Source organism: Kogia breviceps, chromosome 7 (assembly GCF_026419965.1).
Source record: "Kogia breviceps isolate mKogBre1 chromosome 7, mKogBre1 haplotype 1, whole genome shotgun sequence".
NCBI lineage: Eukaryota > Metazoa > Chordata > Mammalia > Artiodactyla > Physeteridae > Kogia > Kogia breviceps.
In genome coordinates this window covers 77,265,552-77,289,340 of record NC_081316.1, presented here as the reverse complement: position 1 = coordinate 77,289,340, position 23,789 = coordinate 77,265,552, and the positions used below count along the sequence as shown (strand labels likewise).

At 53.2% G+C, this 23,789-nt stretch overlaps 1 protein-coding gene across 15 annotated transcripts in view; it reads right to left on the bottom strand.

The window, feature by feature from the left end:
- Positions 1–23,789, bottom strand: part of DENND2B (DENN domain containing 2B) — a 178,963-nt gene that overhangs the window by 6,922 nt on the left and 148,252 nt on the right. For 14 of the 15 annotated variants that reach the window (XM_067038671.1, XM_067038670.1, XM_067038666.1 and 11 more), the window contains 10 exons: positions 16,018–16,169; positions 13,914–14,129; positions 12,657–12,753; positions 11,990–12,034; positions 10,844–11,028; positions 9,639–9,748; positions 9,374–9,443; positions 6,441–6,518; positions 5,760–5,900; positions 1,869–2,017 (listed from right to left, as the gene is read on the bottom strand). In XM_067038671.1, coding sequence (XP_066894772.1) covers positions 1,869–2,017; positions 5,760–5,900; positions 6,441–6,518; positions 9,374–9,443; positions 9,639–9,748; positions 10,844–11,028; positions 11,990–12,034; positions 12,657–12,753; positions 13,914–14,129; positions 16,018–16,169 — 1,243 coding nt within the window. The remainder of the gene's footprint in view (positions 1–1,868; positions 2,018–5,759; positions 5,901–6,440; positions 6,519–9,373; positions 9,444–9,638; positions 9,749–10,843; positions 11,029–11,989; positions 12,035–12,656; positions 12,754–13,913; positions 14,130–16,017; positions 16,170–23,789) is intronic. The other variant, XM_067038674.1, reaches the window with a different exon arrangement.

The following is a 23,789-nucleotide window of genomic DNA, read 5'->3' as shown; positions in this document are numbered from 1 at the left end:
GCTTTGCTGGCAGACAGTGAACACGGATGGCAGAAAGGCACAGACGGGGCCCCAGAGAGCTGCCATACCTGGCTAGTTCCGGTTGCCGGCTCGGTCCCTTCACAAGGCCTGACGGGCCCATGACACACACACAACTGTGGTGTACAGAAACACTGAGGCTGTGATGGGAAGCGGGGGGCAATCTTCTTTTCTAAACGTGGCTCTCTCTGGAAAAGCCAGAAGCTCTGGGTTTTCCTCCTCTTTACTTCTCCTGGGCTGAGGGTGGCCCTGAGTTCCTGCACCAATGCCCTGTGAGGGCATTTGGGAGTCCATTTCCTCATGACCCTCTCATGCACACAAAAGACAGACCCCAAGGATCCTGGGCTTATTGGGGGACAAACCAGGAAGAGGATTCTTCTTTTCTGCCTCTCTTATCAGCACCTAGCATATGTTATGGCACACAGCAGATAGCTTAATAAACGTCTAAATGACTAAATTAATTCCACCACTCTAAAAGAAACTATCCCCCCCCCCCCCCGTGATGGGTTCTTTGACGAAAAGTTATACAATGTGTTGCCGAGATCTCATCCTCTCCCTGCCTGTCCCATCCCCTACATATGCCCTTTGCTATGGTCTGAATGTTTGTGTCCCCTCAAATTCTTTGTTGAAATCCTAACCCCCCAAATATGATGATATTAGGACATAGGGCCTTTGGGAGGTGCTTAGGTCATGAGAGTGGAGACTTCATGAATGGGATCAGTGTTCTTATAAAAAAAGAACCCCCCTTCCACCATGTGAGGACACAGTGAGTCGCCGACAGCTATGAACTAGGAAGAGGGCCCTGACCAGAACGTGACCAAGCTGGCACCCTGATCTTGGACTTCCAGCCTCCAGAACTGTGGGAAATAAATTTCTGTTGTTTATAAGCTACCCAGTCTGTGGTATTTTGTTATAGCAGCCTGAATGGACTGAGACGCTCTTTTGAAGAGGAAAAAAAACCCTTAAACTTTGGCTGCCTAGAAGAGCTCGGCCTCTTCCAGAACACCTCATGTCCAGTGACATTTCTGCCGCCCCCTCCCATGGCCACAACCACCTGGAACTCCTCTGCCTCTAAAATCATAAATGCCCACATTTCAGACTAAGACTTGTGATCTATTCAGCTCTTTTCTTATTCTTCTTAATCCAGCTCTCCTGCCTCAATGACGTCTCCAGTCCTTGGGCTTCTTTCTCTCTTTCCTAGTTTGGCCAACCTTCCTACAACCACTCTCCTCCCCAGCACTCTCATGACCCTCACCTGGTCCTTCTCTGCAAATCCCCCCATGCCTGGCCCTGGGTCACTCCATTCAGTTGCCTCCTCCAGGTGACACCCTCACTGGCCCCCTCACTGGATGGCTCAGCACTCCTCATACTATCCCTAGGTCAGTGCCCTTGCCCCTTCCTCACTGTGGCTCTTCCTAAAGTTCATCGCTCTCTTAAAATTCAGCGTCCCACAGAGGTGGCCTTGCCTCCCCCTTCAGAGGAAATGTGGCCATCAGCTAGAAATCTTAACTTTCTTACCTTTCTCCATATAAATAGATCTGTACCTCTACAATCTTGGCCGTTGCAAAAGCAGCAGCGTCTGTCTTTTTCCCTCCATTGGGTTCTCAACCCTGCCATCTTGTGTGCTCGCAAGCCCTGCTCCCTCAGTCATCCTCTCTGCCTGCGTTTGCTAACCTTTCCTCTCCATTTGATCTTTCTCTCACCACACACAGACGCACACATACACATACGCACACACTCCATGCACAAATAACGACAGTGGCTGGCATATACTAGGGCTTGTAAGTCACATTGGATCAATTCGTGGATGTGCCTCTCCCCCCTTCTTCACCTCACCTGCTGGGCCCTACCTGAGCTTATCTGCTACAAAAATGACGCGGCGCTCCAGCAGCAGTGAGGCGAAGATTCGGATAAGCTGGCGCACACTGAGGCAGGTAAAAAGGCACTCGAAGTCCACATGCTCCAGACGGGAATCCATGGGCCGCCGCAGCTCTAACACCTGCAGGAGGACAGTGGGGCAAGTGGGTCAAGGCAGATCAGGTGGGTGCCACTCCTGGGTCCTATACAAAGCGACCGGAAGCTGGCTCCCCTTCCCACCTGTTTTCCCAAGGCCTCTAACCCACCCCACTGTGTAGTAAGACCCAGTCTCCTCCTCCACTCAGACCACAGGTCTGCTTCCACAGTACTCAGATGCCCAGCCTGTGGGCAACAGGGCTAACTGAACATGGGGGAGGCTCCAGAAGGAAGGAGCTGGGGAGCCATATGCCAGGCTCTCAGGAAAGGGGGAGAGGAGAGCTGGCTGCTCTTAACATATGAGGGAGGGAGGCAGCCACACAGCTTCATCTGCACTGACCTCCCTGCCCTCCTGCCCGTCTCCCCAAGGAAAGGCCTTGGCTCCGCGCTGCCCAGCCCCACAGCTGATCGCTGCCCCTCCGCGCGGCTCTGCTCACCCATCTCTGGACAGACAGTGCTAGTGTCCTTGTTGCCATGCCCCCTCCCTTTCCTGCTAGGAAGAGTTTCCTTCCAGAGGCTCTGTCCCGGCCTCTATCTCTACTGGCTTGTCTAATCCCTGTGCCAGGGACAAAGGAAACACAGGGGAACGGCTGGCTATTCCACAACCTCGCCAGGAAGCAGGTCTCTCTTTATCAGGGCCAGACCTAGCAATCTTCCCTCCGGAGAGGTTGCAAGGCCACTCCTAAGGTCGGTGCTGTGGCGCAGAGACCACTTCCCTGGGGGCAGTCATGAGGGTGGAGGGTGGCAACGGACCCTAGCAATGAGAGCAGGAGGAACTGCTGACGCTCAGGCCAGGCCAAAGCAGCTCTCACCCGGGACTGCCTAGTCTTCCCCTTGGTTCCTCAGCGCATGTGGGCAGCACAGATGTGTAGGTCTCCCGAGAACCAGGAGGGAAAACGAATGCCCTCTTTTAGCCCTATGGTGTCAGAGCCCTCCTCAAGGGGCTTTACCCTGCCTTATCTCATTTGTCCCTCAGAGTCTAAACAAGTGAAGTTCTAACTCCTAGCTCAGCAGTCATCCCTCTGGGCCCAAGGGAAGCAGCAACATGGGCACAAGTTGCCCTAAGGATGTGTCTCTTTTGTAGGGTTCTGTTTACACTCTGTCTCTCCCACCAGATGGTGAAGCCCCAGAAGGCCCAGTGATTAGCAGGATGTGGGGTACACCCAAAGTGCTCAGTGAGTGTGTGCTGAAGGGATCCCTTACCACAATCACGCCAGAGGCCTCTGCACCCCTCCTGCCCTTGCCCCACCCGGAAGAAGTCACAGCGAATCTCCCCCAAGCCTCCCTCCTGAAAGCCTGCATGCAGTCGGCGCCCCACTCCTACTACCCCGAGGGTCCGGGCTCCTCCAGGGAGTGAGAGTTCACACAGGAAGCTCACGGGACCCGGGCCTCTCTTCATTCACCTGCCCTCAAGGAGATCATAGTCCGGTGAGGCTGAATGAGCCTAAACAATCACAGCCCACCAGCTTGGTGTCAGGACAGGGGAAAGGTATAATTAACATCTGCACAGGGCGCTGAGAGGGCTGAGAGGTCAGGACAGCAGCTCAGAGCACAAGACGCTTAACTTGGTTGTCCAAGGAGAGAAGAAGAGAAGTGTCTACCAGGCAAAAGGAAGCAGGGTTCAGGGACAGTAAGCAAGTCAAGTCAGAGCGTTGAGAAGAGGCTGGTGAGCGGGCTGGGCCCCATCCTGAAGGACTGACTCCCAGGCATGCTACTGGGCTCTCAGGGTAGGGTCGGTGGTCCTGCCCCCAGGTCATGCACGAAGCAGAAAGTCCCTCCGAAAGAGCGTGGGGGAAAAGATGCTACAAGAGAGGCCTTAAATGGCATTCGCCACTCCCAGCAAACCCAGTGTTTCTTTAGTCAGACCCTCTCCACTCCCTGCAGCAACTGCGTTATTTCTTCTTCCCTCTCCTCAAACCCAGCATCCACCTCTCACTCTCAGAGGATGATCTTCTTTTCCATTTTGAGAAAACTGAAACCATCAGATGAGAATCCAGACTCTACAAGCCATGGCCCTTCCTTGCCATTACACAAGGAAGTACCCTTCTCTCCTAAGAAGCCAGTCTCTCCCTGGATCCCACAGCCCTGCCTTCTCACTGACCGTCTGACTGTCCCCCCGGCTCTGCTGCTGCTTTAACCTCTTCCTCTGATGGGCCACTCCCACCAGCACCCAGACAACCACCTTCAACAGACTCTCCCCTGGCTCCACATTACCGTTCAACCACTGGCCCTTCCCCATGTCTCCCCACAGCCAGGCCTCTTAAAAGCTGTCTCTACAGACTGGCTACTCCCCCTTCTCAACCCCATTCACTTCTCAACTCTCTCTACTCAAGCTTCTCGGCCCCTTGACCCCCCACGTTTCTGAAACTCAAGGCACCCCGCCACACCTCATCCTGACCTCGCCTGAGCACTCCATTTCTGAGAGGCCCCCGTCCTTGGCTTCCTGGCGCTCCTCCTGTCTGAGTTTTCAGGCCTGCTCCTCCTCTGCTGCAGGCCCTCTAAATGCTGGAGGCCCTCGGGACTATCTTCTCTTCCCTGTCTACACTGCTTGCTACTAAACATCTTCACTGGGGTGTCTCACAGGCATCGTAAATGTACTGTGCACAAAGTCAAACTCTTCCTCCTTCACAAGCCTCCTCCTCCCTCCAGGTGCTCCATTGCTGACCTGTTGCTCAAGCCAGAAAACTGGGCATTCGCCTTCAAATCTCCCTAACACTATTCCCTATTTCCAATCAAACACAATGTGCTATTGACCCTCATTCTAAAGCACATCTCACATCCATCTATTCTCTTCATCTTTTTGTCCACACCTTAATCCAAACTCCAATCATCTCTTGCCTGTACTACTGCAACATATCCAAGCTGATCTCCCTGTTTTCACTCCAGTCCAAATTCTACATAGCAGCCAGGGTGAGCTTTTGAAACCATATCTCGGATCTTATAACCCTGCTTTAGAGACATTCCAAAACCCTGAACTTGGCCTACATGTATGTTGTGATTTGGCCCTGCTGTCTATCCACCCTGCTCACTCCCCTTTTCAACCACCCCGGCCTTTTTTTCCATTCCTCGGCAAGCATCCACACTTTCCCAACTTTTGCCTTTGCATGCTGTCCCTCTACCTGGAATAATCCTCTCCTGCCCATACCCTTCTCTTTCAGTGTACCTCCTCCCACTTCATCGGGTTGACTCTACTCCCCTTGGGTCCCCAGTAAAATGTCACTTCCTCAGAGGAGGCCTTTCCTGGCCCCTCATCTAAAGCACAGCCCCTGTTACACACTCTCACTCTGTGCTTTCACTTGGCACCTAACACTTTTAGGGGTTATCTGTTTCTATGTACAAGTATTTATTTAATGTCGGTCCCTCCCACTAGACTATGAACTCCACAGGGACCGAGCTGTGCCCCTCTTTAACTATATGACTCTGCCTCAAGGTCTGCAGGAACCCTGACTGTGAGAGAGCACATATTCTGTCAATATTTGATGAATGAATAAAAGGTGGCCTGCAGTTTAGTCCAAACAGGTCAGGGAGGGCCCTGAGAAGCTGCAGAGAGTTGAGCAACAGTTACAGTTCTGTCATTCACTCTTTTTAGTCCCTGCTGGTGAGGTGTACAAATGTGTTGAGCAAGGAAGGAGCCGTGCTCGGCAACCCCAGAGACTGAGCCTTGGCTCAGCAGGTCCCACGCCAGCCCCGGTCCGTGGTCTGAGAGAAGAGGCTGCAGAAATCCCTACCTCATTGCCAGCCCCCGGCAGGAATGTCTTCACTTTGATGGTCTTCCCTGGGGCAGGGAAGGGTGATTCCATGAGACTTCTCATGAAGGGATAGACCAAAGCGGCGGAGATCCCACGCCGGCGCTCCACCTCATCTAGGACCTGTGCCCACCGCCAGCAGCCCAAAGAGGAAGGGTGTCAGGGCGCCACCCTCCCCTACCTCCTGGGCAGAGCAGAGGGCAGCCCGGCATCTGACCAGCCCGGGCCAAAAGCTGGGAGATGGCGGACTATCTCGCCAGGAGCTGCACACCCTACCCTTCCCGTGTCCCTGGCCACTCAGTGTCGCCTCTGCCCCCTAACTAGTCCTTGCCTCAGACTCCAAGATCTGAGTAGCTGGGCAAAGGAAATACCACTTGAGGTTGGGTTCCTGGGCACTTGGCTTCCCGCAGGGTCTCTGTCCCCGAGGACTCAGCTCCGCCCGTGGCCCAGGGTGAGCTGTGACATCAGCAGACACTGCCCGTGCAGGAGCTGGTAGATGCGGAGGGAGTCAGAGAGCTCGCTTGCACTTGCCCTTGCACTCTCGCCTTCTCTCACCCTCTCACACACACACAGGTGGTTTTCTCATCTATGCCGCATGCAGATACTCCTATGGGAGCTGTCAGCTGGGGGAAGGGGGAGGGAAGTAAGCCAGAGCCCTCTTACCTTGGAAAACAAGCCGAAGCAGCCAAGGCGGCTGATGACACAGTATACCTCTGGCAACCGAGGCCCTTTCCCACTTGGCTGGGCCAGGACAAGGAGGAGAGAGACACAGACACAGAGAATGCATGATTACTATATCTGACTCCTTTTCCTTGGGAACTGAGGACTAAGCACCAGTCTTCTAGTGAAGACTCCGGGCCTCTTCTAAACCTCTACTCAACCGGGCCCCCAAGGAAAGGGCTGCCACTCTTTGGGGGCAGGCTTCAGCCTCTGCTGGGCCTTCCAGCCCAAGGTGCCAGACTCCTGCCAAGCTCTACACAGGCTCCGCTCTCCCCCCCCCCACCCCAGGAGGACACTGATGGGGGGCTGGCAAAGGACGAAGCGGTTTGGCAGAGGCTACGGGGTGATGTGTGGATTTATATCCCTAAATCCCCAGGCCCCCAATGGTAAGGGAGGGACTTGTGTACATCCTTAGGAGAAAGCCAGGCGGTCTTCTGCCTCCCAGAGGGGACATTCTGCAAAACATTCCTTTTCTCAGTTGCTCTTTTCTCCCTTCCTTGATCCATCCCCATTCTAGGAAAGCAAACTGACACCAGATAAGAGAAGCAAACTACTATTTATTGAATATTTACCATATCTGAGTCCTGGGCTTGGAACTTTCCAAAAACTTGTTAGATAGGCATTATTATCCCCCTCTTATTGATGAGGAAACTGAGTTCAAAATTATTAAGCCGTTGTCCAAGGTCATGTATTGACAAGTCATGGAACCAGGAGTCTGTTTCTGCCTCTGATTTGCTGTATTACCTCTAAAGTATGCTGCCTTCTGACAGAAAGCAAGGGAAAGAAACACAAAGAGACTGGGCAGAGGCATGTACAGAGTAGAGGAGAACAAAGTAAAAGGGGGATTTGAAAGGTAGGCAGCTGAAGGAGGTGTGCACTGAGAGCTCCCCAGGCCTGGAGCCCCCAAATGCAGGCTGGAGTGAGTCCACAGGAGTTGACTTCTCCAGCCAGGGGCTGGCAGGGCTCTGTGGCTGCCTCTGGCTCAGAGGCCTGGAGTGCCCAGCAAGGCCAAGCAGGGAGGCAGCAAAGCAGCAGGTGCTGGCCCCTCATGCAGGCTGCTAAGCAAATGCAGATGGGCTATTTCAGTCTCCAAACCTGCTGGCCACACGTCACAGATCTAAAGAGAAGGCAGAATCTGTTTTTGTCCATATTAGGCCTGAAACTCACTCCTCTCTTCTTCCCTCTCCCCCGCCTCCCCTAAAGCCCCAAGTGATTAAAACAAGTATGTGGGATTTGGGTTAGAATCATTGTGTCCAATCTGCAGGAATGCCGAGCTAGTGCCAGCCCCCTTGGCAGGGACCCAGCCCAGGCCCTCTCTGAGAACGCCAGGACAAACAAGCTCTTCCCTGGGGGCAGCAGGCCCGCTGCAAAGGAGCAGCTCTGCTCCATCTCTCCTCCTGCAAAGGCAGCCTTTGGAACGCTGGGCAAAGGAAATACCAGGCCCAGGTGAACCTGCCTGGCTCCCCACCTGGCATCTGTACTGCTCTACCTTCCCTTAGCCCCACTCACCAGGCATTCTATCTCCAAGTACTCCTTCTCCCCAGACTACCCTTTGGGGTGATCCAGGACTACCAGACTTGGTGTTAAAGGACTTGGAGTCACCCTGGCTCTGGCTCTGATTGGCTGTATGACCCTGGGCAAGTCATTCTACCTCTGAGTCTCGGTTTCTTAATCTAAAGGACGTATTTAATAATACTGGGTTGGCCAAAAAGTTGGTTCGGGTTTTTCCTACGATGCTATGGAAAAACCCGAACCAACTTTTTGGCCAACCCAATACCTCACGGGCTATTATGAGTAATAAAGAAAATGACATACTTAAAGCATCTAGCCTGGAACATAAACAGATCCCAAATCACAGTTCATTCCCTTTGCCCTGCCTTCTACATTGAAAGTCCTACCTCCTCTACTGGACTATCTAAAGTTCCTTGAAGATAGTTGCCATGTCTAACTCATCTTTATGTGCCTTTAGCATATACTGCCTAACCCTCAGCAGGTGTATGCTACATGTTTCTGAATGAATGAATGAACAGCCCAGAATCCTTCACCTGGAGTCCCTGCTATACATCACCTTTGTCGAAGATCCCCCTAATCTGCCCCTTCTCCCACTAAGGCCTGGGAACCCTGAAACTCTGTCAACAACCCAAGCCAACAATACCCCTGGTGAGCCCCAGGGGAGTGTGTGACAGGACTCTCTTTACCTTTACCTCAATCTATTTCCCAGGACTAATGAGAAGAGGGATGGTGTAGTGCTTCTCTCTCTACAACATGGCTTATATTTTCAAAACTCTCCCTTTCCCTTGAGTTCAAGGCATCTCTCCCAGAATCCCATAGAAGGTACTGCTCTGTCCCTGCTCAGCCTCCAGCCCGACCAGACCATGGACAGGATGCACATCAGGTTGGCCAGGTATGGGGGCGAGGAAGGTTGTCCTCCACCCCAATCTGATGCACACACACGTACTGCTGGGTTGATGTGATCCTGCAATCAGGATCAGCAATCTAAGCCTGTAAGCCCAAAGTAAATGAACAAAAAGAAAAAGTAAAGAAGAGCTAAAAACATATGACAGCCCAGTAGAAAGTGATCCAATCTCTTCCCTTATTGTAGATTATCTTAGATCCTGGGGCCCAATCAGAGAGGCCACTTTAAGTCCTGCCATCCCAGGGAGTGCTTCGTGGTGTGTGTGTGTGTGTGCGTGCGTGCGTGCGTGCGTGCCTGCATGTGTGTGTGTGCGCGCACGCGCGCGGTGGCCTCAGGCAGCATACAAGAAAGCAGAACATAGAGCAACTTGAGTTTCTACCATCTCAAGTTAAAGAAGAGCATACATACACACATACAAACACTGTGGCCCAGTCCCTGAGGACCGAATGGCCCTACTTACTAGTAAGCGCCTGCAGTAGCCAAAGCGTCTGCTGCCATCTTCCCCAGTCAGCATGAAAGAGAACGTCTCACTGGAACAGGGAGAAGTCTGGCATCAGGAAAATATCAGAGGACCCAGGAAACAGCCCCCAAGAAGAGGGACCGCCCAGGGAGGGGGTGAAGGACCAGGCTGCATGCGGTAGGAGAGGAGGCTGGGACTAGGGTGGGCCAGAGTCAGCTGCCCACTGTTATGGGGGTAAAGGAGGCTATGCCAGGCCGGGCCTCACCTGCTGTACTCTGATACAGGAAGCCAGTCCTTGGCATCAGGGAAGCAAAACTGGGGAATGGCCTTGAGCCTCTCCTCTGCCTCCCGCATCTGCTTGGTGGGTCGGTCCAGCTGCAAGGAAGAGGAATATGGGGAGAGAGAGATAAGAGAAGACGTGGAACTTGGGGATGGTGGGGGGTAGCTGACAAATAGCTCCTCCCCCGAGAGTCCTAGGTGGCGTTTGCCCAACTGGCCTCCTTCTCAGCAACCCTACCCTGACCCCACTCCCATTTCTCACAGAGGTCCGGATGTGGGCTGAGTCATCATTTATTCATTCAATATATGCCAAATTAGCACTTTCTATGTGGCACCTGGCATGTTGCTGGGCTACCAACAGAAAACCAAGTGGACAAGGTCCCTGTCCCTGTGCATCCTGGTCAGCAGAGTGAGATAATCAACAACAAAATTTCAGAGGGTGCCACAAAGGAAATAAACAGGGCGATATGAGAGAGATAAGTGGGTGGGTGGGGCTACTTTAGAGTATCCAGAAAGATCTCCTATTTGATCGGAGAATGAAGAATGAGAAAGAGCCAGCAGCCAAGTGAAGAGCTGGGGAAAGAAGATTCCCAGCAGAGGCAATGGCAGAGAGAAAGGGCCCGAGTGTTACAGGAAGAGCAAGGAGGCCAGGCCGGCTGGCTGGGGGCGGGCAGGGAAGGAGTGGTAGCAGCTCAGGTATGTGGGGGAAATTGGGAGTGAGTGCTAATGGGTACAGGGTTTCTTTGGAGGGTGACGAAAATGTTCTAAAATTGATATGTAGTCACATAACTGTGACTACACTAAAAGTTATTGAATCGTACGCTTTAAACAGGTGAATTATATAGTATGTGAATTGTATCTCAATAAAGTGGTGGAAAAAGAGAAAAGAAAAGTAATAAGGTAGGAGAAGTAGCTGGGGGCCCTTCCTCAGGACCCTTGAAGTCCTGTAAACAACGTGGATCTCATTCTAGGCACGCTGCGGGGTGTGCTCTCCGCCCTCATCCTCCTAATACTCACTGGCCCAAACCCACCCCCCCCTCTCCTTCCTCCTGGCTACAGGCAGCCACGCTCAGGGCTAGTGCAGTGAGGTGAGTTGCTAAGGCAGGAACAGGATCTCTCTTCTTCCCCAGATGGGCCAGGCAGAAAGGAGGAGGCAGAGGAGCGGGCAGGGAAGGAGGGAGGTGGCCTCACCTTGGGAAACTGGTAGGAGACCTCAGGGAGGTAAGTGTTCCGGGATGGCTTCCTCTTGAGGGACACCACCACGAAGTACTCAAACAGCTCCCGCTCCTGCCACTGGAGCAGCTCCAGCTCCAGGGTCCGGTAGCTGGGTGCACGCTTCAGCATGGACTGGATGTGGACCAGGCGCTGCGTGTGGGCTGGGGGCAGGTCGCACATCAGGGACAAGACCCCCACGTGAGCCCCCTCCACCCCACGATCAGAGCGCCATCCCCATGGGCCACCTCTAAGTGCAGGAGCCTAGTCTGGCGGCCTGAGCCAACGAGGTCTGGGGGAGAGCAAGGTAGCCTGTCTGCCTGACACAGTCAGGGCCTCCGGGAGCCTCTGGAGGCTGAGCTGGGGCCAACAGACTGCCTGAGCCAGGGATGCATCAAGGGCACCCAGCCACCCCTGCCCCTGTGCCAACACGACTAGAAGATATGGACATCCACGAAGCCTTCATCCTAGGGCCCCTATCAGTCCTTGGACTTGGACCCTTTTTCCCTGTCGCCAGGCCAAAAGTCCACTTGCCCACTTGCCTGGGGGACCAGCAGAGGAGGGAAGGAGGGAGCTATAGCTGCCATATACTTTAATCATCCAGGAAGGTCTAGGCAGGGCTTCCCAGTAGAGAAAGAACAGAGATTTGCCCAAGGCCCCCTGGAACATGAAGGTCCCAGAGCCTTTCCAGGGAGGTGGTAGATGAGTGGCCTCAGGGCCTCCAGAGTACCAGTTTCCTCAGACTTTGGCACACTTCTTACAACCAGAAGAGGTACTTGTAACCTACTGAACCCATCTCTGACTCTCCACATTCACAACACTTACCAGGCAAACCTAGCACCCAATTTTCATGGACAACGGCTTGGGAAAGTAAGGCAGGGTCACCGGCCTTACATTTGGGAAAAGGGAGATGGTTGCATTTAACCTCTCAGGGCTGAGCTCCATGACCGTAGGAATGGACTCCCCTAGAGCTCCTTGCTCTGTTGGCCTCGTATCCTGCCTGCCATCGCCTCTCCAAACGGGGCCACTCTGGGACATTGGAACTGTATGTGCAGAGAAGGGAAGGCTGATTCCCCACAGCCAGGGCAGGAAAGGGTTCCATGCTCTGGGGGAGCCGTGCCTCACCTTTGAACCTGTCGTCGGAGTCGCTCTCGCTCTCACTATTCTCATCTGGAAAAGTGAAGAGCAGAGTGTATGCTTGCTGAGCCATTGCCCCACAGCAAATGTTTTCTGTGCCCCCCACCCAACTCTTCTCATGAGGGATATACCTCGTCTGGGCCCCAGTGGGCCCCTGGCCAGGTGCTGCGTGGCCCGGGGCCAGGGTCCCTCAGAGCTGAAACTGCAGGTGCTCATCTATTTACAAAACCCCTATCCATCCAGTCCTGATCTGGGGCAAGCTGAGGGCCAAAGCTGGAGGCTGAGCCAGCAGAGAGGCCTATCAGCCTGGAACACAAGGGTCTTGCCTCCTGGAGGCCAAGATTTGAAATGGGAAACAGACCACAGTGCTCAGTAAGTCTGGCCTTTCCTTTTGCCAGATGCAGATTCCCACACCCACTTTCCTATTCAGGGCCTCACAGCCCAAAGTCTGCACTAACCCCTCCCAAGGCTTTCTTCCCTCTTTGGCCCTCCCCTCCTATGTGGCCACTTTTTCGCAGGGCTCTACCCTCCTAGAAGACAGGAGGATCCCACGATTGCCCCATGGAAGGGTAAACTGAGGCTAGTCCATGCCTCTCCCCACTTCTAATGCCCAAGGGCCCCAGAAAGCTGAGCCAGCTCAGGCATCCAGGCCTACCTCTCAGTGATGATGTCTCAATGCTGGACATGGACAGCTTTTTTAACCTCTTCTTTCCCCGCTTGGCATTGTAGATGGAGTTAATTCTTTGGACAAGCTGGGTGAGAAAAGCAGGGAGGGTGAGGCAACCCTAACACCAACTGCCCCTGCTCCTCAGAAGGCTGATTTACAGAGGCCGTCCGTTCCATTAGTGGCACAAGCCTTCTGCCCTCCCCGCAATGGGCCCAGTACTGGTCTCCCTGCTGCACTGGCCCCAAGGGCAGACTGGTGGCTCCCCATCTACTTGTCCCCTTAGTGGTCTCCTGCCCCCAAGACAAGGACTTTATACTTAGCTCCCCAGAGGAAGGAACTGTGATCAAACTAGACAGGATGGGAGCTCCTGGGTCTCAAGAGTCCCTGAACCAAGTGAGACAAAGAGCTGTTCAGAGGCAATAACAGGAACAAGGATTGAGCCTTTCCCCTCTGGGCTACAACCTGGGGCCCTGGCAGGAAGGAGCTAAATTCCCAATATACCCAAGCATTGTTTGCAGGCTAAAAATACCACTTGGCTAAATCCTGCTGCTTTGGGCTGGGGATTTGGGCCTGGCTGCCTATGTGTGCAAATCGTTGCTGAAAACTCTCAATTCTGAGAGTTATAGAAAGGAAGACCCATGTTTGAGTCCTAGGTCCTTCAATGCCTGGAGATGTTTCTGCGTACACAGAGACTTCACGCACCCCACACTCACTAATGGGAAGCTTCTTAAGGACTGTTTCCATCCACCCAGTGGCATGGAGCACTCCCTGGGGGCCGGGCTAGCCTGTTTTCCCCTAACATCTGAACAGCATTAATCACTTAGTGCATCTTTATTGATAAGAAAGGAAATTAGCCAGATGAAAAAGAAAGGCCAGTGCCTGGACCTGAAATTGATTTCAGGAGAATTGAGGAAGCAGGCCCAGATTAGGGAGGGAGGGAAGGGAGGAAGGGAGGGAGGGAGGGAGGGAGGAAGGAAGGAAGGAAGGAAGGAAGGAAGGAAGGAAGGAAGGAAGGAAGGAAGGAAGGAAGGAAGGAAGGAAGGAAGGAAGGAAGGAAGGAAGGAAGGAAGGAAGGAAGGAAGGGGGGAAGGGGGGAAGGGGGGAAGGGGGGAAGGGGGGAAGGGGGGAAGGGGGTAGGAGAGAGGGAGGGAGGGGGGAAGGAGAGAGGGAGGGGGGAAGGAGAGAAGAGCCACCGCCTGCCTGCCCACCTGCCCAGCCCCAGCCAGCTCCAGCTGGGGAGGCTACCTTGGGAATGCGGCGGGCCCGGCGGCTGGACAGCAGTTCACTTGTGGTGCTGAGGCTGTCCTCATTGAGGCTGGAGGGTGAAGATGGCAGGCTCAACTGAGCCAGCAGCAGCATGTCGTCATGGCTGTGCCTCTTGGGTAATCGTGGCAGCCGGTGGCTCTTCCTTTCTGACCAGTTCCCACTGCGTAGGGACTGGCTGCCGGGTTTCAGGGAGAGCTGGCATGGGAGAGGGGACATGGGAGAGGGACTCAGCACAGATGCCTTGGCAGGCACCTGTCTGCTGGGACTTGGACAGAGAAGCCACAGGCTGGCATCCCAGAGACTCCTCCAAATCCCACCTGGAATTTCCATATGCCAGGGTTTCCTCTTTTAAGAACTCAGCTGCTGATCAGCAGGTCAGGGCTAGATTCGATACTTGCTTCCACAAAGGAAGCTTAACTACTTCTTCCAGAAAAAAGAAAGCAGAGACTAAGAAAACTGGGCTGTCATCTGAGTGGAAAAAGAAGGCCAAGCAAGAATTCTGCGGGCCCCTCCTGAGCTCTGGGACAAGTCTTAGACTCTGCTCATTACTGGGTGTGGTCGACGGAACCAGTCTTCCCCACTCAGCCCCTGAGTTAGTCCTAAAATGCTTCTCTAGCAGAGGCCAGAATCTACATGTCAACCCAGCCCTGCTCACTTCTTCCAGGGAGAATACAGGGCTCTGACCACCAAAGCCTGGCAAGGCAGGCCTCGGAGCCAGTGGCTCCCTCACCTACATGGTCCTGGGCTGCTCCCATCCCTGCCCGGATCTACTTTCTGCCTCCCTCTGTCTAGACTGACACCCTTCAGCACAGGGCACCTTACTCTCGGCAGATCCTGCTCACCACCAAAAAGGCAGCACCCCTGCAAACTTGGCATGCCTTCCACCTGCCGTCTGGATCTGGCATCGCCGCTCACCACTCTTCAGCAATCCTCCTTCCACCCCATCCCCCAATTTCCCCTTCCCACCCAACCAGTCTGGAAATACAAATTCAATGGAAGCTTATTTGAACAGAGCACGTTAGAAAGGTAAATCTTTTATAAAAAGTCACATCATTCCAAAGCCAGAAGAAATCATTTTTATATTCTCTAGCCAGTGTTATAAAATATCTAGGAGAAGGCCTTCCCTGGTTGCTCAGTGGTTAAGAATCCACCTGCCAGTGCAGGGGACACGGGTTCAGGCCCTGGTCCGGGAAGACCCCACATGCTGCGGAGCAACTAAGCCCGTGCGCCACAACTACTGAGCCCGCATGCCACATCTACTGAGCCCACGTGCCACAACTACTAAAGCGTGCGCACCTAGAGCCCGTGCTCTGCAACAAGAGACGCCACCGTGACGAGAGGCCTGTGCACCTCAACGGAGAGTAGCCCCCACTCGCCACAACTAGAGAAAGCCCGCACGTAGCAACGAAGACCCAACGCAGCCAAAAATAAATAAATAAATAAACAAATAAAATTTATTTAAAAAAAAAAAATCTAGGAGAGTTAGAGTTGCTTGGGTAGGTCCAAGATAGGATCTCCATTCTCCTGCCTCCTGTCCACCATGGACAAGGCCAGAATGAGCTACAGTCTAAGAGCTTCCTTCAACTCTTCACCTTTCTTCTCATTCTGCCTCTATCAGTCCATTCCTCAGAGATTCATCCATTCAACCATTTATTCAGTGGAAGTGGTTCCAGGTCCTGGAGACACCTGTCTAGTTCTCCAAATCAGGTTCTCGGGCCTACGCCTGGCCCCTAAATGCCAGTGCTGAGATCAGTTCTGCCAGAGCTGCAGAATACCAAGACTCCAACCCGGGCCCTGTCTTCCTGTTTCCAGGAAGGGGAGGAGAAATAATGATTAGACAAGAGACTACAGGGACTCCTGCCTTAGTTTTGCGGCTCAAGCAGCGAAGGGAAGAAGGTGGGACAGGGTGCTCCTAAGAGCACATCTCGATTGTCCACAAGCATATGGACACGGCAGAAGTCCCCGAGTGCAGAGCTCTTCCCTGACGTCACCTTCGCCTAGCACTAGTGAGGCAAAAAGCCTGAGTGGAAGCTGGCCCACGCCTCGTGCTGACCCTACAGGCCCAAGTCAGGGCTGCTGTTACCTGAGTGGGTGGGTTGTTGTACTTCCTGTCCTGAGGACTCCACATCCTGTGCAAAGAGTCCAAGGAGTTCTCAGACAGTTGCTGGGATTTTCGTCCTGCTCTTCGGCTCTTTAAGTCCACATCCTCATACGGATTCTCCTTGGGCAGATCTCCTGCAGAGGAGGAAAAGTTAGAGAAGGGGGAGAAGGCACGAACACACACACACACACACACACACACACACACACACACACATACACAAACAAGCAGAATTCCTGTGAGCCAAAGAGAGTGGCTTCTGCCTGGCCCTTCAGCTCATGAGTCATGCAGCTGCCCCTCTACAGTGGGGAGGCTACAAACAGATCCTGGCTCCAAGTCCAGAAGCTGAACCCCCACCTCCAGTTCAGCTCAGCCTTGCCTGGCCTCTGCTTTGTAAATTCAGGGACTGCACAAGACTGGCTCAGCCACCCATGCCTGTGCCCAGCCAGAGGACAAAGCCAACACGAGGTGTCTCTCCTTGGCTCCAGTCCCTTTGCTGCGAAAGCCCCAGAGATATACAGTTCAAGGTAGGAAAGGCTTTCAGAGGTCACACGGCTGTCCCTTCACCCACTGCTCCCTGAGGACCACTTCTGGAGATGGGCATGGAGGGACTCTGCAAACTCGAGAGCCGGGCTTCACCAGGCCTCCCTCCTGCCTATACACTGGGCCACAGCTCTCTCAGGACAGGGCTTTTGTCTGGTCCACTGAAGAGGTGAGCGCTCAGTATTTTTTGTTCAATGAACCCCTCTGACTACAGCATCACTCCACTTCCTCCGCCACAGACTTCAGCAGAAAGACAATGGTCATCAATCCCCTTTTGGAATAAACTCTCCTGCTATGACACATGGGAGATGTGAAAGGCTTGAAAGGAGTTTGGGCTGGAGAGGTGGGGTTGGTGGGGAGTTCTTGTTTCTCTTCTCAGGATTCAATTCTAAAATCCCTGGCAGTAGGCACTGTATTGGCACTACGAGAAAATCACAGAAAGTCCAAAGCTTAGTCCTTGCCCTTGAAGAGCAACCCCTTCCCACAAGCCATGCCCTCCTGCCCCTTTCCTGCCAACATATACCTGGACTTTCCTAAAATACAATAATATCATGAGCAGGGTCAGTCCTGGAATCACAGTCGTGCAGCAGAATCACAGTGGTGACAAGGTCCACGGGGACTGTGAGTAAATACTGCCCTCTACTGCCCTTTGTCTTGTCTTTCCTTAGCCTCCCCTCGGTACCAAGGCCACTGTTTGGGACGCAGGTACTAGCGGCCAGGCTGCGGCTTTGCTGGAGGTGGCACACAGGAAGCTGCTAGCAGGGCTCACTCCAGCTTCTCCGATCAGCAGCGGGACTGAGCTGGGGTGATCACTGAGCCCCAGGGATGCCTGCCCATGCCTCCCACCATAGAGGAGTTCAGACGTCACTTCTCAGGGAGCAGACAGAAGAAAGAGCCATAGACTAGCCACAAAGGCCACTGGGTGTGTAAGCTTTCCTGGGACAGGACACAGGAGAAAAACCAAATCCCTACATGCTTCTTTCAGATTTTTCCATTTCCAAACCCAAGATCTCCCCCCCTTGTGGTATCTACTTATTACTATCATGGAAAACCACCATGAACTTAGGAAATGCCTTTACAGAGGTGTAGGAGGCGGGATGGGGGCGCTGTGAAGGGGGGATTTCGGTCACAGCTAATTAGACTGCCATGGGAGCAATACAAATCTCTGTAAACTTATGAGTCAAAGATGGGTCAAGGAAGGATTTGGGACTGAATTAAGTGATTCCCAACACCAGCAGAGTCCCCAGCAATTGAACAGACGTTTTCCTGTAACACAGTCATGCTATGAAAATGACTTGTCTCCATTCCAGAGCCCTGACTAAGCAGAGCTGGCCCAGCAACCCTGCCTCCAGAAGCCAAATATGAAACCTGGCATCCCCTGCATGTTTTCTCCAGCCTACCCCACTGTGGGCACTTAGGGAGGAATCAGGATAGACTCTGTATGTCTTGGTCCCTCTCCAACATATATCCTACAGCAGTGAGGTTGGGGGGACCAAGGACCGGAGAAAGCCAGGACATAGTCTTCCTGATCCTGTGAAACAGCACAGAGCAGAAGGGGTCAGGAAGAACATTTATTCCAGGCTCATCAAATCTAAACTGCTTTGGGCTGGATGACCAGCCAGAGTCCTTATCATCATCCCCCAACCTATAGGATGACTCTGTCTCAACTCCTTTAGAAGAGTTGCTCCAAACTACTGACACTTGGGGCCGGATAATTCTTGTGGTGGTGGACTATCCTGTGCATCTGTAGGGTGTTTAGTAGCAACCCTGGCCTCAATCCACTAGACAGATGACAGTAGCATCCCCTCAGTTGCAACAACCAAGAAAATGTCTCCAGACACTGTCAAATGGCCCCTGAGCAGATGGGTGGATAAATGGGCTATGGGTGGATGGGTGGACAGATGGACGATGGAAGGAAGGAAGGAAGGAAGGGGAAAGGAAAGGAAGGGAGGAAGAAAGGAAAGGTGGATGAGTGGATGGGTGAACGAAACTGTACCCCCATCCCCACCCACCCCATTAAGAACCACTGCTTTAGATAGATGTTTCTAAACTTCCTAATAGCTTCTGAGTGCCATGACATGAGTCCCAAGGCAAACCCTCTTTTCCTCCCTCCTTCACTCCTGTTCTTCTCTCCCTTCTTTCTTTCCCCACAATCAAAGCTGTGAACATTAATATAAAATCCAAAGCTCCGGACTTCCCTGGGGGCGCAGTGGTTAGGAGTCCACCTGCCAATGCAGGGGACCCAGGTTCGACCCCTGGTCCGGGAAGATCCCACACGCCACAGAGCAACTAAGCCTGTGCACCACAACTACTGAGCCTCCAGCTCTAGAGCCTGCGAGCCACAACTACGGAGCCCACACGCCACAACTACTGAAGTCCACACGCCTAGAACCTGTGCTCCGCAACAAGAGAAGCCACCACGATGAGAAGCCCGCGCACCGCAACAAAGAGTAGCCCCTGCTCGTCTCGTCGCAACTAGAGAAAGCCCGTGCGCAGCAGTGAACACCCAACACAGCCAAAAAATAAATAAGAATATTTTTTTTAAGTTAAAAAAAAAAAAAATTCCAAAGCTCCAAGAAATAGATGTAGGAGACTGAGGCTCAGGGAAGTAATAGATGCACATCAGTGACAACCTGGGAACTGAAAACATTTGGGAACCCCAGGTTCTCAAGCCCAGTATTGCCTCTGGAAACTAAATTTCAGGAAAGCCTTAAACGCCTGCTCCTCCTGACTGCCCAGCCCTAACGTCAGCCTCTTTCTTCTCCAGCAAGGTTAACATCCTCTCTGATATAACCAGGCCACTAATCATTTCTCCAGGAAATGACGTCTGGCCCTGGCCCTGGCCCAAGCCCTGCCTCCCAGCCTTAGCTTGGGCCCTTCACAGCCCCCATTCACCTATTACTCTTAGCTTCCTGGACTGTTCTGACTATCCTTCTGGAGCTGCCTCACGGAGACACTCCCAGCCATCTGTCCAGGGAGTAAGGGTGCCCAGGGGATGGGGATGTGCAGAGACCAAGCAGTCCCCGAGGCCTAGAGCCACTAAATGGAATCTGCTGAGAGCAAATCAACCCCAAAGCAAGGCTCAGAGCTGGGAGAGGAGGAGGGCTGGAGAGCCGGGCTCAGAACCTTCTCTGGAGGAGCAGAGCCACAGCGAAGCGGAAGAAGCTGGAGCCGAGGGGAGAAACCTGGGGAAGCTTTGGCGGGGACATGGATGGGAGACCGGAAGCCTGGCAGACCTCAAGACTTTCACCTGCATTCTTGCCCACGCAGCTTCCTCGAGGTCCCTCCACGGTGCCCTTGGAGAGAGAGAAGAGGTAGGCCCTCCTCCCCTGAGGCCTGGCCTGAGCAGCTCCATCTCATCAAGCCCAGCTGTGGAAGCCAGAGGTCTCAACCTTTCCCAGCTTTGCTGATGAGACAAGGGACAGGGGCATCGCCAAGAATTTCTGCTTTGCACTCTTTTAAGGGCGCTGGTCAGAGCCCAGACTTATCATATGGATCCTCTTGAAGGAAGAACCAGTCCCACCTAGCCCTGCCCCCACTCCTCCCCATGTCTCCTTTGGTCACTAAACACAGGTGCCAAGCACCCCACCCCCCAACAAACGCACAACTGGAAGAACCAGTTAGAGAAGGGGTGTGTGTCTGTGCACAAGCACTGAGAATTTCCCCAAATGGAATCTTAAGCTTCCCAGACCACACCCATGGCTAGGGCCATGGGTCTGCAGCCTCCCTCCCCAGCCCTCTCCTGCTTCCAACCAGCTGTTTCTCCTGGTTCTCAGCCTCTTCCCCTCCCTCGCACAGTGGAGACAGGGCCAGATTAGGGGCCCAACTCCCCTGACAATACATAGCACATCAGATGGGGAGCTCTAAGGGGCCAGTTGTTACCACCCTCCCAGGTTGGACAACATTTACCAACTGCCCAGGCACCGTTCCCTGGACTGTACCTCTGCACAGCAGCCTCTATGCTGTTAGATGTCTCTGTTTACCAGCCTTGGGACAAATGAGAGAAGAAGGCAGAAAGAGCAGAGGCTCAAAAAGCTTTGCAGTAAGGCTGACTGGCTCTGTCCCCAGCTCCCACTCCACTCAATTTCCTGGAAACTCTCCCTCAGCCCCAGCTAGCTGATGGGAGTGGGAATCTCTGCAGGAATGCAGCCCAGGCTCCTTGGTCAGGCGCCGAGGCCACTCCACATAACTCTCTAATAAGCTGCTTCCTTGGGTGCATTTTTAACTGTCAGGCTCAGAACGCAAATGATTATAAGGCTTTGTAGGATAGCAGCGTCTTCCAGAGGCAGATGTCAAATTGGACAGGCAAGAATTAACCAGCCCCACTAAGCAACATGGCAGTAACTTTATTTCTGAACCACTCTACTGCAAATTAGCAAGATAACCTCAGCCTGTTTTGAAGTATCTCACCCCAGTTCCCAAGGTGTCATGCCTGGTATGGGCAGGAGGTTAGCACACTCCCCAGGGCCCCTCGTTCAGGTCCAGGGCTCACGGAGAAGACACATTAGTCTCTGGGCCAGCTGGCCCTCAGCCTCTTACAGACCAGGAACTCCAGACCAATGGTCTGGTCCCCGAGACAAAGACTCAGCACAGGAGCTCTGGCCCGTGCCCACCTCCTGCCAAAGCCCAATTATCACACCCCCAGAACAAAGCTCTGTCTGGCCCTGGGCAAGGGAGGCAGCACAAGAAAGAGCTGGATAGTCCAAACCCGAACACCTCAGCCTCGCAGAGCACAGGCTGGGCCAAGAAGACAGAGAAGGCTCCCAGGAAGTCAGGCACTGGTCAATCGGAGGCAAAAGTGAAAGTGACATTCAGAGTTCAGCAACAAGGGCCCCCCACCAAAGCCTTTACGGGGGTGGGTCCAAATTCTTGGGCCTGTCGCCAGGGAAGGAGAAAGGGTAAGTCAACCAGAATCTGAGAGAAAGAGAGATATTCTCCCTTGTACTTCCCTCTAGCCTCCCTGGTCAGGTCTAGAAGTTCAGATGGGGCTGCTATGGGGATACTGAAGGAAGAAAACGTGCCCAGGGCACTGAACAACCGGAGACGCTGAAACCCACCCTACCCTCACACCACAAGGGCAACACAAAACACACAGGTGCCCTCCCTCCTACCTCCGCCCCATCTCTCTTCCCCCACTCTCTACACAACACTCCAAAGACCCAGAAGCTAGCTGAGCAGCTAAGGAACATGCCCCAGTCCCAACCTCACCTCATACCAGCCTCACCGCTAGCTTCTGGCTCGTCCAGCTAAGAAGCACCCAAGCTGCTCCTCTGTTTTCTTGCCTCCTTGAGCAACACCTCGAAGTGGCCGGAAGTCCCCGCCACTGAGTGAGGAGGCTGAGGCTCAGACACAATTGTCTCCCCTTTCCTCTTCTAACCTGACCTCAGGACACCCAGAGAACGGTTCTGTTGCCCAGAACGGTGCCTCCAAAATTCTCACCGCCCACCACGCCTCCCACACACCACGCACCGTTTCTCCCCAGACAACCCCGAACAGAGGCCTGCGGTCATGGAACTCGGGACAGGGAGAAACGGTTGAAGCAGCCCTTTCTCTATTCCAGCTCAGCTGATGCAAGAACATTCCCCCGCATGAGATCCCTGGGCAGCACAGAAAGGCTGCAAAGCCTCCTCAGAGAAGAGAGAGCAGTGAGGCTCCAGTGTTGGCAGCGCCTGGATCCTGAGCAGGGGAGCTGAAATCTGGGGTCTGTCCTGTCCCCTGCGGCAGCCACACCGGGTGCTCCCGAGGGCGCTGGGCAGCAATGACACATGACAATTCCTCTCAAACTAGAGGAAACAGACCTGTACCCTGCTCAGGGGTGGGAGGCAGATGGGGCTGTGCCCCTGATCCCCACAGCTCTGGGCGACCGTGCATACAAAGCTTTTTCCCAGTAGTAAAGGAAGAGGCCTCTCTCCCCAAACCTGTTTGCTGTTCTGGGGAATCTCGTTCCCACAGTCCTTCTGATATGACCGAATTTCGGACGCCTACATACTATACACTCCCATCCTGGGAAAGCAGTGCCTGTGTGGACCTGAGCACTGCTGCTGGCTCCCCAGAAATCCTGGCCCAGCAAGTTGTACGGAGAAAACTGGGAAACTGATGGCTCCAATCAAATGAGGGAATAGAGGACCCTCTCTTCCGAAGATGCCACAGTCTTATCTGGAGGGTTCTCCACTAGGGCCACTCCTCTCTGCATCATGTTCCCTAAGACTATGTTCTTCAGCCCCCCACCCCGGCCTAAGGCAGAGATAACACAGAGACAGAGATGAGGGCGGATGAGGTCAAGGGCAAGGGCACTTGACCTTCCTTTCTCTTCAGAGACCTACGCTGAGATACATGCTTTACTTGAACAAAACTGAAGGCCCCACTGAAGAGAATGAGGCCAGAATTAAAATAAAAGCCAAAAATAAACCCAACCCAGCCTAGACAAGTGGCTTTGTGCTGTTGCTCAAACACAAGTTTGCCAACACAACATCCTCCCAGTTGTTGGAGGGCCATTCTCCACGGTGTCCTACATTTCTGACCTTCTGAGCAGGAGGAATTAACAGTTCCAGACTATCTTTTCAAAGATGTTTATAGAGCAAACAGCCTTGGAAGACAAGTGTCTCCCTCCAGGGCAGAGGCAGATTTGTTTGCTGACCAGAATAAAAAGGATAAAGTCTCCTGATGGGGCAAAGGTTTGCTAGCAGCCCCTTGAAAAGCTTGGGGTTTCCTAAGCTTGAGGTTCCTCAGCTGGGATGCAGACCCACCACGTGTGCAGCCTCTACCTGGACCTCCTCCCCACTGCCGCATGGGACTGGGGAGCAAGGGGAACCCATGTGAACATCAAGCTCACGTGGCCTGCTGTGCCATGAGTAACAAAGTCCTCTGTCTGTGATCCAAGCGTCTGTGTCTTCTGCCAGCATCTGTGAACTGGGGCAGGCTAGACTTGTTAGCTTGCAAGCAGAGTGAAATCTCAGATACTTTCACAGTTCTTGACACCACTTACTTTAAGGGAAGAGTAGGAGAGATACATATTAAGGACCAGGCATTGTGCTAGATACTTTGATATATATTTTATCTCATTTAATCCTAAAAATAATCCTGTGAAGTGCTATTACTATTATTATTGTTGTTGCTACCATCTAAATATCATCATCACCATTTCATAAGAGGAAAGGTTTCAAAAAAGTGAAGTGATTTGCCTAAGGATACACAGCTAAGAAAGGGCACCT